At 45.8% G+C, this 12,575-nt stretch overlaps 1 protein-coding gene across 4 annotated transcripts in view; it reads left to right on the plus strand.

The window, feature by feature from the left end:
* Sh3tc2 (SH3 domain and tetratricopeptide repeats 2) overlaps positions 1-6,594 on the plus strand; it is a 62,599-nt gene extending 56,005 nt beyond the window's left edge. For 3 of the 4 annotated variants that reach the window (XM_021150688.3, XM_029472142.2, XM_029472141.2), the window contains exons 15-17: positions 2,545-2,695; positions 3,929-4,125; positions 5,779-6,594. In XM_021150688.3, the coding sequence (XP_021006347.2) occupies positions 2,545-2,695; positions 3,929-4,125; positions 5,779-5,970 (540 nt within the window). In that variant the 3' untranslated portion in view covers positions 5,971-6,594. Of the gene's footprint in view, positions 1-2,544; positions 2,696-3,928; positions 4,126-5,778 lie in introns of those variants that run through there. The other variant, XM_085833464.1, reaches the window with a different exon arrangement.
* Positions 6,595-12,575: the final 5,981 nt, after the last annotated feature.

Below are 12,575 nucleotides of genomic sequence, written 5' to 3' on the forward strand. Positions count from 1 at the left end.
CCTACTGTGCCTAGAATAAACAAGGATTAAAGGGCGTTTAAAAATTAAAATGCATGTCAGGCAGCAGTGGTGGCGCACGCCTTTAATCATAGCACTTGGGAGGCAGAGGCAGGTGGATCTTTGAGTTTGAGGCCAGCCTGGTCTACACAATGAATTCCAGGACAGCCAGGGCTATATAGAGAAACCCTGTGTCGAAAAACAACAAACAACTTAAGATGCATAACACCAGTTCACCAAATCACGATTTCACAGTTCTTATTGCAAATGCTGAAGCCAGAAGACAAGAGAGCAAACAATACTAAATGAAGTAAATGTCCAGGTGTCGCAGATACAGGAATTGTTGTTCAGCACCGGACTGTCATTTGGGAAGTATTTGGTCCTAAACCTTCACTTGTTTGGGGATGTACTCTGGGCTTAGTGCTTGCTTTTCATCATACACGATCAGGTATCAAATATGTGCCGGACACTGAGTGTAGGTGGGAGAGCAAGAAGCACCTTACTGACTGTTGAGATCCTTCCCTTCCCTTCCCTTCCCTTCCCTTCCCTTCCCTTCCCTTCCCTTCCCTTCCCTTCCCTTCCCTTCCCTTCCCTTCCCTTCCCTTCCCTTCCCTTCCCTTCCCAGACCAGGCTGGCCTCGAACTCAGAAATCCACCTGCCTCTGCCTCCCAAGTGCTGGGATTAAAGGTGTGTGCCACCACTGCCTGGCTGAGATGCTTATTTTCTTACGCACTTTGTGGAAAATAAAACCAAGGCCTGGGGCTGGATAAAAAGCACTTGCTACTCTGGCAGGGGACCTGGGTTTGGTTCCCAACACCCACATGGTGGCTCAAAACTGCCTCTTGCTCCAGTACTAGGGGAATCCAATACCCTGATCTGGCCTCCTCACAGGCTACATGCATGCAGTGCACATGCATGCAGGCACACACTCATACACAAAAAGTAAATAAATTTAAAAAGAAAATAAAACTCAAAGATTTGGTGACATGCTTAAACTTCTCAAATTATGAAAGCAGTGGAAATGATTATTTCCTGAACACTATCAGACACCAGCTCATACAAGTATTCCACATACCGCCTGAGGTGAGTGACTCCCCAGGTGACCTCAGAGTTCTTAGAGACCTTGAGAAGCCCCACACTGGGTGTCGTATATTACTGGGGAACCTGGAGTCCTGTTGTTAGTTATACTAATGAAAGAATTTAGAAATTGACATATAAAGAAGCCCAAGGATAGTTTTATTAAAGTCTAAGAGGAAAACCTGGCAGGCAAACTATAAATGCTTGGCAGCTTCAGGAGGAGAGAGCCAAGAAGAGTGAAAGCTCCCCTAGTAGGCAGAGTAGCCACATGGGTGAGGGGAGGGCAGTTGGTTTAGTGAAAGACTGAGAAAGATCAGCACAACAAGAAAGCGTTTCCAATATCTGGAAGGAAAAGAGAAAAGAAAGGGAAGGAACTATTTTCTTTCTCTGAGTTAGAACTCAGAGAAGTGGCCAGGCTGCGTGGCCACATTAGCTGCATGGTCACATTGGCCGAATAGTCATGGTAGTGGCCTGGCAGTTTGGCAGTGCTGTTTGATGGAAGACCTCCAGGCAGCTGCCCTGGAGGCAGGGTTTCTTGGAATGGAAAGGACATTACCTCCCTAAGGGGACAATTGTCTCCTTTCTTTTCCTAGTATGGCTGTAGGTGACTGACAGGCTCAGATAGGTTAACCCTTAGAGGTAGAAACAATCGTTTGTAATACCCTAATATTTGGAGTAGATCTGAAGGTCAAGTCTTCAACCAAGGCCAGAGGAAGATTCCACTCTTTAATGGGGCCTCAACGGAGCCTTGATGTTCCCAATGACCTCTGAGGCCATTCCCTACTTAAGAGCTGAGATCTTAAACTCATTTAGGACTGGTCTGGAATTGGGGAGTTGATATAAGCCCCGTTTCAGAGTTGTTCACAGTAAGGGATTAGTGTCTGTGGCTACCCTTAACCTTAAGATGACAACAGGCAGGTGCTCACTCAAGAGGTGATAAAAAGCCAGAGCTCTCTTCTAGCAATCCTGGCTGGAGAGACAAGGATGACATGTCTTGTTTCTGGCTAAGGACAAGCAAGAATGGAACTGTTGAATCAGGCAGTGGTGGCGCACGCCTTTAATCCTAGCATTCGGGAGGCAGAGGCAGGTGGATCTCTGAGTTCGAGGCCAACCTGGTCCACAAATTGAGTTTCAGGATAGCCAGGGATACACAGAGAAATCTTGTCTTGAACAAACAAAGATTGGAACTGTTTATTTTTGGATTCCCTGCCCCTAAATTGCACTTAGCCAATTCTTCTGTCTCCTGTCCTCCTCTTTAGGAAGTCGACGTTCCTTTGTGCTTTTCAATTTTAGAAGGTTCAATGACCTCCAGTTCTTAAGCTAGCTACATCTGGGCAGAGTACCAAGAGGAGAGCAAGTTGAGGAAAGGCAACATGGGAACACGTGGTTACCACAATCCCTCCAGGAGAAGCCAGGCCTGGAGAATGCGGTGCATCTATAGATTAAGATCACTGTGCCTCCATTTCATAGGCTGGCGCTGTTCCTTTAGCGAGGAGAATGAAGGCGCTGCGAACCGAGCTGCGGATCTTCAACAAGCTGACAGAGCTGCAGATAAGCCTCGAGGGCTATGAGAAAGCTTTGGAGTTTGCCACCCTGGCTGCCAGGCTCAGTGTCCTCACGGGTAGGTGGTCCTAACCCGTAGGTGCACGGAGCTAAGAGTAGACGCTTCTTACACATGGCTATTGAAGCAGTGGACGCCAGCTTTGAACTAGGTTTGTGCTCCCCCCATGGAGCACCAGAGGACTCTCTGCCATTTTCCCTCCACTTTAATGGCAGGAAATCTCCTCAGAGGGTTGCTGCTCACCTCAGGAAAGGCCCGAGGGCCTTGGACAGCTTAGTCTCTGCATATTGCTTCCTGGAAAGGGGCTAAGGAGGCGGGGCTTACCTCACACAGATGTCTCTGTGACTGTGTTTTCCCAGATAAGACAATTTTTCTCTCCTTTGGACTGCTGTTATAAATTTTGGCTTTTGGTTCTTTGAAGCTTAAAAGCAATTTTCTTTTCTTTTTCTTTTTTTTTTTTTAAAGGTGTTGTCAAACAGCAGGCAGGATTGGAGAGGGAGCTCATGTCCTCTGTATTAATAAAAATACTTTGTATTAAAATGGTTGGGCCGGGCGTGGTGGCGCACGCCTTTAATCCCAGCACTTGGGAGGCAGAGGCAGGCAGATTTCTGAGTTCGAGGCCAGCCTGGTCTACAAAGTGAGTGCCAGGACAGCCAGGACTACACAGAGAAACCCTGTCTCGAAAAACCAAAATAAATAAATAAATAAATAAACAAAATGGTTGGTTATTAAAACCATTAACTCACACAAACTTCAAAGACCTTAGGCCCTAAGCACACACAAAGCCACTGTTCTAAAAGAAAATGGGTCACTGTAGAATCCACAGGACTGTGAGTTGGTAAGGAGCTGCCATGTCACAGGGCTTTCTGAGGAGAGACTTCATGTGGAAAGGACAGTGTTCTTCGAAGAAGGGAATTCCTAATCACTTAATCAAGTTTGTCTTGTCATCTATCATAACCCATCCCAGGTTTTAAGAAATAGCTCCCCCTTAATGCTGAGTCATCACATCAACTGCAAAAGAGAGAACACTCCCTCCAGAAATCAGACATCCCAGCATTTTGTGGCTGTCTTTGTAGCACATTCTACAAGAGCGAAGTTCTACTTGTGGGATCTATTTAAGGAACTCATTGTTCTGAAACATCAGGTCCCATGAGGGCAGGGGCCTGCCCTTTGCTCTTTTCTAGGCCCCTAATCTGTGACATCTAGAGCAGACTCCGAAAGTTTCTGGGCTGAAGATGAGTGAAGGATGCCCAGTGCTGGCTGCATGATATCCCTCACTCTTGTCCTTCTTAGGAGATCAGAAACAGGAGCTGGTGGCTTTTCACCGCCTGGCAACTGTGTACTTCTCTCTGAACATGTATGAGATGGCTGAAGACTGCTACCTAAAGACTCTGTCCCTGTGCCCACCATGGCTGCAGAGTCCCAAGGAGGCGCTGTACTATGCCAAGGTCTATTGTCGCCTTGGCCGACTCACTTTCTACCAACTGAAGGTAAGAGGCTGTCTTCCATGATGGATTATTATTATCATCATCATCATCATTATCATTTTTATTATTAATTTTGAGAGCTACTTTCCAGCCACTCTTTGCTGAGATAGTTAGCAAGGGGACTTTGGAGCAGAAGTGAGAGGAGTAGGGGGCCAAGATGATTAGGCTTTATTCACAGGGTAAGGAATGGTTTCTCTGGGGACATGAGGACTTTTTCTGTTAAGCCCCACTGAGAAGAAAGGTCACACCTCTCCTCTGCTATAATTCCTGTGAAAACTTTAATGTCAACAGCACCACATGTCATATAAAGTTTCAGGAAATTGCATCATATAAGGAATGTACACACGTATGAGTATGTTAGAGATAATCATGCATGGACACCTTAGAAATAAGGATATTTAAGCCCTGAGAAGGTTCTTGTCTTGATTCCCTTCTTTGCTGGGCTGGAGTCCAATTTAGAACTCCCAGTGGCTTCTGGGACTGAGTTGGTGGCTTTTAATCCCATTATAACTCTGACCCAAAACTGTGTCCTCAAGTTTGGCTTCCCCTTCCAAAGGTCCTTGTCACCCCAGCATAACCCATAAACTCAGTGGCTTGTCGTGAGTCTTGTCTCACTCTGACCACGAATGGAGACTCAAGGCATCTCTGCTGACCTTTCCCCACTGGTCTGACTGTTTCTGGCCTGCAATCGTTATTCAGGATAATGAGAACCAGGAGACTCTTTTTGCGGCCTCTCCACAGAGGCATCTGTTTTTTATCCTTGTGTGTAGAAAGGGGCAGGCGAGGTGAAGGCCCCCTTAACCAGTACGCTGTAGAGCCACAACAAGTGGTTCAGGGACAGAGAATGCATGGTTTGGTTGCATCAGTCAAGGACTCTAGGTATTGCAAAGGGAAAACCTAGAACAACTGTAAACAGAAGAGGCAGTTTACCAACTCCTATAACTGTAAGCTGAGGTGTAGATTTAGTTTTGGGTATTTCTGGATTTTGTTCTTCTATAGCTTCATGGATTCTTCCCATCTCCTCCTCCTCCTCCTCCTCCTCCTTCTCCTCCTCCTCCTCCTCCAAGATTTATTTATTTATTATATGTGAGTACACTGTTGCTGTCTAGAGACACACCAGAAGAGGGCATTAGATCTCATTACAGATGGTTGTGAGCCACCATGTGGTTGCTGGGAATTGGACTTAGGACCTCTGGAAGAGCAGTCAGTGCTCTTAACCACTGAGCCATCTCTCCAGCCCTCCCATCTTCTTCTTGACGCTGTGTGTTCCTACCTCTCTGTGGCTCTTGGCTTCATTCTTTGACAGTCCCTGGGAGGCTGATCCCAACCAAAAGGACACAGGCCATTTTCCTAGTTGGGTCACACCGAAAAGTCCCAGAGAGGGATGGACTGGCCAGATTTTGGTCATGTGTACATCTTTGAGATGCTGTGTCCAGTGAGATCTTGTATCATGATTGGAGGAGATGGGGAAGATGCCATCTCTGTGCCTGAGGAGGGGCAATGCCACTGGAGCCAGAGTACAGCGAGGGAAGTCCTCCTTTGAGGCGCTGGGATAGAGGGATGGAATGAGTGAACAATGCTAATGCTCTCAGCATAGACTTAAGCCTGTCCTGCAGGTACTGATAATGATGTTTCTCCTTTGCCTCCTGGGGTTAGGATGCCCATGATGCTACTGAATATTTTCTGCTGGCGCTAGCAGCTGCGGTCCTGGTGGGTGACGAGGAGCTGCAGAACACCATTAAGAACAGGCTAGACAGCATCTGCCAGAGTCCCCTGTGGCACAGCAATCCCTTGGGGTGCTCTTCAGAGAGGGCACGGTGGCTCAGTGGTGGGAGCCTGGCCCTCTGAAGAGATCCATCCCCTTCTTGACCACGTAGCCACGGCTAGCTGCTGCCTTCCTGCCCCACATTCTTAGATCCGGACTGGGAGGCTTCAAGTTATCACCTCATTTTATGGAGAAGAGCAATGGCCAGAAGGAGAAGGGCTCTGTGAGAGGCATCTTGGCTCCATGCTTTGCCTCTGGAATGTTGCTCAGGTCACTGTGACTCTTGTACACAGACAGCTCCGAGATGCCTTCTCTCAACCCAGCTCTAAAGAAAGGAGGGAAGCAGGCACTGCACTGGGAAAAGTGTGAGCAGACTGTCCTGGTGCCCTCACCAGTGTTCTCAGGGAAGACCCTTTAGTGCCTGTGGAAGAACCCATTGTTTCTTCCTTGCTTTCTTCAAAACCAAAAGAAGTCAGCACTCGGTGCTCATGGGGGCCGCTGGGTCCGGGACAGTTTTGGCTCAGGAGACGCAGCCTTAGAAGGGCCAGGTGGAAAACCCAGGGGTCCAACTGGGATCCACATTCTCCATTCTACCTGGAAGCTTGGTTCCTGTAAGACTTCCCAGAAGCTTACTCAGGCTAAGGCTTGAGAATTCTGCATACATCATATGTAAATAATATACATATGTAATACTGTATATTATTAAATATTGGCTGTTTATATTAATATACCCTTTTGTCGCCTTTATCTTGGGGATGGGGAGAGAGAAGATCAGTGATTCCTTTATAAAACACCTCTGAGAGTTATCTGTAACCGCACACCAAGTGGCTTGTAACAACATTGATTATCTGTCTCACAGTATTTGGAGGGCAGTCATCCAAGTGTGACCTCTTCTGGCTCAGGATGGCTCTCAGGACTGCCACCAAGGTGTGGGCTAGGGAAGGAGTCACCTTGGGCTCAACTGGGAGAAGGAACTTCTTCTATTTGGTTCATGTGGTTGTTGGCAGGAGTTGGCTAGGTGGTTGTTGCTGGCAGTTGGCCAGAAGTGAGCCACCGTTGGTGCCATGTAGGCCAGGCCACCACAGGATAGCTCCTGTCACTGGGATTGAACAAGGAAGAGTTGCAAAAGAGAGATCAAGCAAGAGAGATTATAATCAAACAGAGAAGTGGTACCCATGTGTCTTGTGCATTGTGTCCATTATAAGGCAGCATCTTATGGCTTAGTGAATGTTTGGGATGCTCCTCGGAGGGGATCAGCTTACACAAAAGATGGCTGGGTGGGTAGCAAGACACGGAAGTCAGGAGGGGGAGGGTTCAATGAGATCACTCTGGAATTGCTTACCGTTGTAACTGAGTTCTTTGGTAATGGAGCTGGGCAGTGAGATAAAACTATGTTCACTGACTAGTGTCGGCGTCAGATGATTGACAGCTGAAGTGCACATTCTGTGTCTGTCCCCGAGACAGCTGGATGGAAGCCCCTGAAGCCCAGCTCCCCACCTCTCACAAATACCCCCAGCCATTCAAGCATATAGTGAAGCCTGAGAAATGTTGTTCTAGGACAGCTCCTAGACAGTGTGTGGATCGCTCCGAGAAGAAGTTGACCATGAACTTTTGGTTCCTGCTCCTCCTAATTTTGGTTTAGTGAGTCACATGTTCCAGGAGCATACAGTATGAGAGAGCAACTCCAGAGATCATGAGGCAGGTGGTCCACGCCTGTTCTGAGCAAGGTAATACATGAGGAAGTCTGGCCATCACCCTCTTCACCTGTACCTAGCTGCTTAGATTTGACTAACCAGATCGCATGCCTTTTGTGTCTAGACTTTTCAGATGACTAGATGTTGTCTGTGTGGTGGGGGTGGGAATGGATGATATACTGAGTCATCATTACATCTAGTCACCAAGATTATAGATACATCACCTCACACACACCCACACCCCACACCCCACCCCACTATATATATGCGTGTGTATATATATATGTATATATATAGTGTATGTACATATATATGTATGTGTGTGTATATACATAATATGCATGTGTGTATATACATATATTTATGTATACACACACAAACACAACATATCTATCTATCTATCTATCTATCTATCTATCTATCTATCTATCTATCTATCATTTTTTTTGGAGGGATTCAATCCTTGTTGGCTGTTCTCCGATCTAGAGTGTCCCTCCCCAGAAAGGAAATGGAATGATTCAATCCGCTCCTGTGTAAAACAGATGCAATTCTGCCCCCACTACAAGCTGTAAAATCTAAGGAGCCGGAGGAATGTTGTGGTTGAGGCTAGCTGGCCTAATCTTCCATGCAGAGTTCTTGCAAAACCATTCCTGAGGGATGGTTAAGGCACTTGAGTTCCCGAGCAGTGACACATCTTATATTTGAAGAAGGCGCTCTCGGCTTGGAAGCCAAACCCTAGCTATTCTCCATGTGACTCAGTTACAGCATCTCCCCTTTCCTGCTGATATAGCTCATCACCCTCTGATCTGAGTTGATGATGTTTCCAAACTGCTCAGGCTTTTGATGTTGGACAGGGGGTTGAAGACTATTAAGGAATGTTACTGTAATCAACGTAATCTGATGTTACCATTTAAGCCCTACTAAGATTGTTCCCCCTCAGCAGCCATAGCGGATTCTTCATTTCGAGCTCTGTAATGGTGTGGACATTTTACAAAGGAACTTCCGTCCCGTTAGATCTTCCTCAGTTGTTTCATGCACACACGCTCCATGCATGCACATATATATGCATTTGCACCCGTGTACGTGAAGTGCCTTATGAGGATTTTATATTTCATTGTAAGTTTTGGCTGAAGTGTTCTGTGCATTTTGATTTATCTCTAAATCCAGTAAATTTGCCTGTAACCAGGCCAGATATAAATGACCAATATGTTTCATAATATATAATATCATTACATATTTCATAAAGACAATAGCCAGACCATTTAAAAAATAGCTAAGGTATTGTACCAGATAATTACAATCTGGTACAGATAATTATGTTTAACTCACGTGTTAAAACAGTTGTGAAATGTGCCTGTGAAGCCTTAAGCAATATGGGTAGTTTCTTTTAGAATTGTACTGATCTTCTTTTATTTGTGTTTTTTCCCCATTATCCACAGACATTGGAAATATACAGGTCATAGCCATGGCTTAGGTACCTTGTTATCTAAGCCTACCTCCCAGAACTTCCAGATTGTCTGACTTCGGGCTCCTCTTCTCTTATACTTTCAGGAGTTCTCTTATACTTTCCAACAGTGCTAGCATCCTGAAACCAACTATCACTCTTGTGCTTTTCCTATATAGACACTTGTATATGCATATATATACATGTATATATGTGTGTATATGCATATATATGTATATATATGTGTGTATGTATAGTGTATGTATGTGTGTGTGTTTGTGTCTGTGTGTGCTTGTGCTAAGTGAATGTAATGTAATTCACTTGTCAGACATTTATTTAGGGAGGGAATAGGCAGGGGTAAAGGGAGAAAAATGGGAGAGATCACCGGGAAATGGGAACCTTTGACTTGATGTTAATTGCAGGGAGGCTCTGCAGCTCTAACTCTGAGCTCTGAGCTCAGTCCCCCGACTGCTCCTTTCCCACGAGTTTCTGTCACTCTCCTGCATAACCAGGTTTGGGGATGCCATCTGTGGGATGAGATCAGATTTTCATATACTCTGATTTTTATTCTTTCTATGGCCAAGTAAGCTAAGAGACAGAAAGTAATTTTCCTCCTGGGCACATAGGTAGTGGCAACACACAGCGGTGCTCTGAGGGTTCTGATGTGAGACTAGATTGGGGAATGATAGGATTTTTGCCCTTCAGAACCCCCTTCACAGTGTGTAACTGTGTGCCACAAGTTTGTCACCATGTACAACACTAGAAGATCCACTTGTCAAGCTGTTTATATCTACTCAGTTTGGGGTCTTCTTCTTCCCCTTCATTTCCTTTGCTATTAAATTAATTCTATAAAGTACAACTAGTGTACACACACACACACACACACACACACACACACACACACACACACACAATTGTAATGCTTAGTCATCAACAGAATTCCATAAGTGATGACAAATATAATGAGCAAAGCAAAGCACTGGCTTCAAGCTAAGTCCTCTTTCTTACCCAAAGCTCTTTGCCTAGGTCCAATCTTTCACTGCTCAAAAGTCCAAGAAATTAACAAATGGCAAAGCATAGAAGAAGGCAGCCTAGTATCCACCAGGTTCTTTTTGAACTTTCTGAGAAACAGAAGCATCAAAACAGAGCCCCTTACTCATGGATAGCATCGATGGCATCCAAGCATGTCTCTCTCAGAACAGGGAAGCAGGGGCCTAGCTGGGTGCAGGAAAGATGCACATGATGCACTGTGGGATAGAATCAGGGTGTTCAGTATCGCTAGACCCTAGATGGATCGGTCCCAGGAGACTATGGGTCCTCTAAAGAACAGAAACTTTACCTGGGATGGGAGCAAGGGTGTCAGGGAGTGACATCTAAGTTCTGCACGGGGAGTCCTCTTGCAGTGTGGCTGTGGGCAGGCCTGCATGTTGGTATTCACAGACTGGAAGCATGCCACAAAAAGCTTCCAAGAGGGAATGGATTAGGTGAGGCTGGAGCAGAGCTGGGAAAACAGGGAAGATGGGCAAAAACAGAAGCCCAACAGTAGGTGAGGGAACAAGCCCCAAAGATGCTTAGGTTTCATCCTGAGGACAAGAGCAAGCTGCAGAAGGGGCAGCTGAGGGTAATGTGGGCATTCTGTGCTTTAGGTTCCTGGCATATCTGGTTCTTCCCCACCCCCAAAGTACACGTATGTGAGGGGTGGCTTTGAATGCGGTGTGAGAACGGTTTACAGGGCAGCAATGGGTGGTGTGAGGGGGTAGGGTTTGGAGTGCAATTACCTAGCCCCTTCATTCTAATTGCTCCTTACAGGCCGGGCGACCTTTAGCAAACAACTTTCTAGAGCCAAGCTGTGTTAGACAGCACATGTAAAAAGTATCCAGCACACACAGTACCTGGCACAGAGGGTAAACTTCAGATGAACTGATAAAGATTTGTTTGCCTTCTTCACTGCATAGACAAGGAAATGGCCAAAGCAAATCTCTCTTTAGGGACAACTTATTACCCAAGGAACAAAGAAACCTCATCTAGAACACAAACAAATGGGACTATTTTTGAAGGGAATCTACTGACTCCACCCATCAGTTCATTTATTTTTAAAGTTAAGCTTTGAACTCTTTCTTTCTATGCTTTTCCAGGTACTCTGCAGTTGTATTTTGGATCTCTTTCCTTCTGGTATAAATGTTGGGGTTAAAAAGTATAGTGATTCCTACTGTGGCTGGTAAGCGGGGGTGGGGGTGGTTTGCACTGTTCCTTCATGTGTGGGCACTTGAGACTGAAGACAGCTTCACAGAGGGACCAGAGTACATTGTTTTACTTAACTGAACACAGTTCATCTGCCTGGAGTGTGTGGTGGTTTGAATACACTTGGCCCAGGGAGTGGCACTATTAGTAAGTGTGGCCTTGTTGGAGGAAGTGTGTTGTGTCACTGTTGGGATGGGCTTTGAGACCCCTCCTCCTAACCACATGGGAGACAGTCTTCTCTTGTTTGCTTTCAGAACAAGATGTAGAATTCTTAGCTTCTTCTCAAGCACTCTGACTGCCTCGACACTGTCATGTTCCTGCCTTGCTGATACTGGACTGAACCTCTGAACTTGCTAGCCAACCCAATTAAAAGCATGCCCTTATAAGAATTGCCTTGGCCATGGTGTCTCTTCACAGCAGTAAAACCCTAGCTAAGACAGGTTGAAACACCGTTGGTGGGTGGCTTTGCATGTGTTCTCACTTCCAGGGATTGTCACAGCGAAGCAGGATTGAACAGGTTCCTCACATATCTGGTTCTTTCCCATCCTCAAAGTACAAGTATGCTAGGGGTTCTCTTTGCTTCTGGTCATATGCCATGACAGTACTGTCGTGTGAGTGGTTGTGTCTTTCCCACTGTATCCAATGCATCACCCATGACTGTCATCAACCATTTGAAATCAGTGGGTGGAGAAATGGAGGCTGCTGGATGTCCTGGCTCTGAGAAGTTGGTTTCGTGTTTCTCTGAGGCATGTCTTCCCCCAGAGGAGCAGAGGGTGGTGGGGATTTGGGATGGAGACTCTGTCCAACTGAAATTTTATCAGGGATAAGACCAAGAATGGCACATGTCGCTGAGACTCCATAATGAGGCCACTCTGTTTTCTCAGGCTGGCTGAAGGCACAAGAGGAGAGCCCTGTGATTTTGAAGGTGGGAATGACATGCCCTGGTCCTAAGGTAGCCTCTGACTCTGGCCTGAGAATCAACACAGATCCCCTTCCAGTGGAGCTTCAAAAGAAGATAGGTGCTGGGCATTCTCTGAGGATATCAAGACATCCAGCAGGGGGCAGTGGTGTCTGTTCTAACTTTCTGTGTATGGCGTCATCAAAGGCTATATAATGTATTTAGATGCTCCGAATCAGACTGGAACAGTAGCTTCAAAACTGATCTAGAGCTATCTATCACCATGATTCATATTTGTGTTACCTTAGTACATGTACAGATAACCACATCTGTATATATTTGACAAATACCACTTATTTCTTACGTTGAGTACATTTTGATTTTCCCATTTAAAAAAAAATAACATTCTAT

This window comes from Mus caroli, unplaced genomic scaffold (genome assembly GCF_978045245.1).
Source record: "Mus caroli unplaced genomic scaffold, Mus_caroli_1 scaffold_19, whole genome shotgun sequence".
Taxonomy (NCBI): Eukaryota; Metazoa; Chordata; class Mammalia; order Rodentia; family Muridae; genus Mus; species Mus caroli.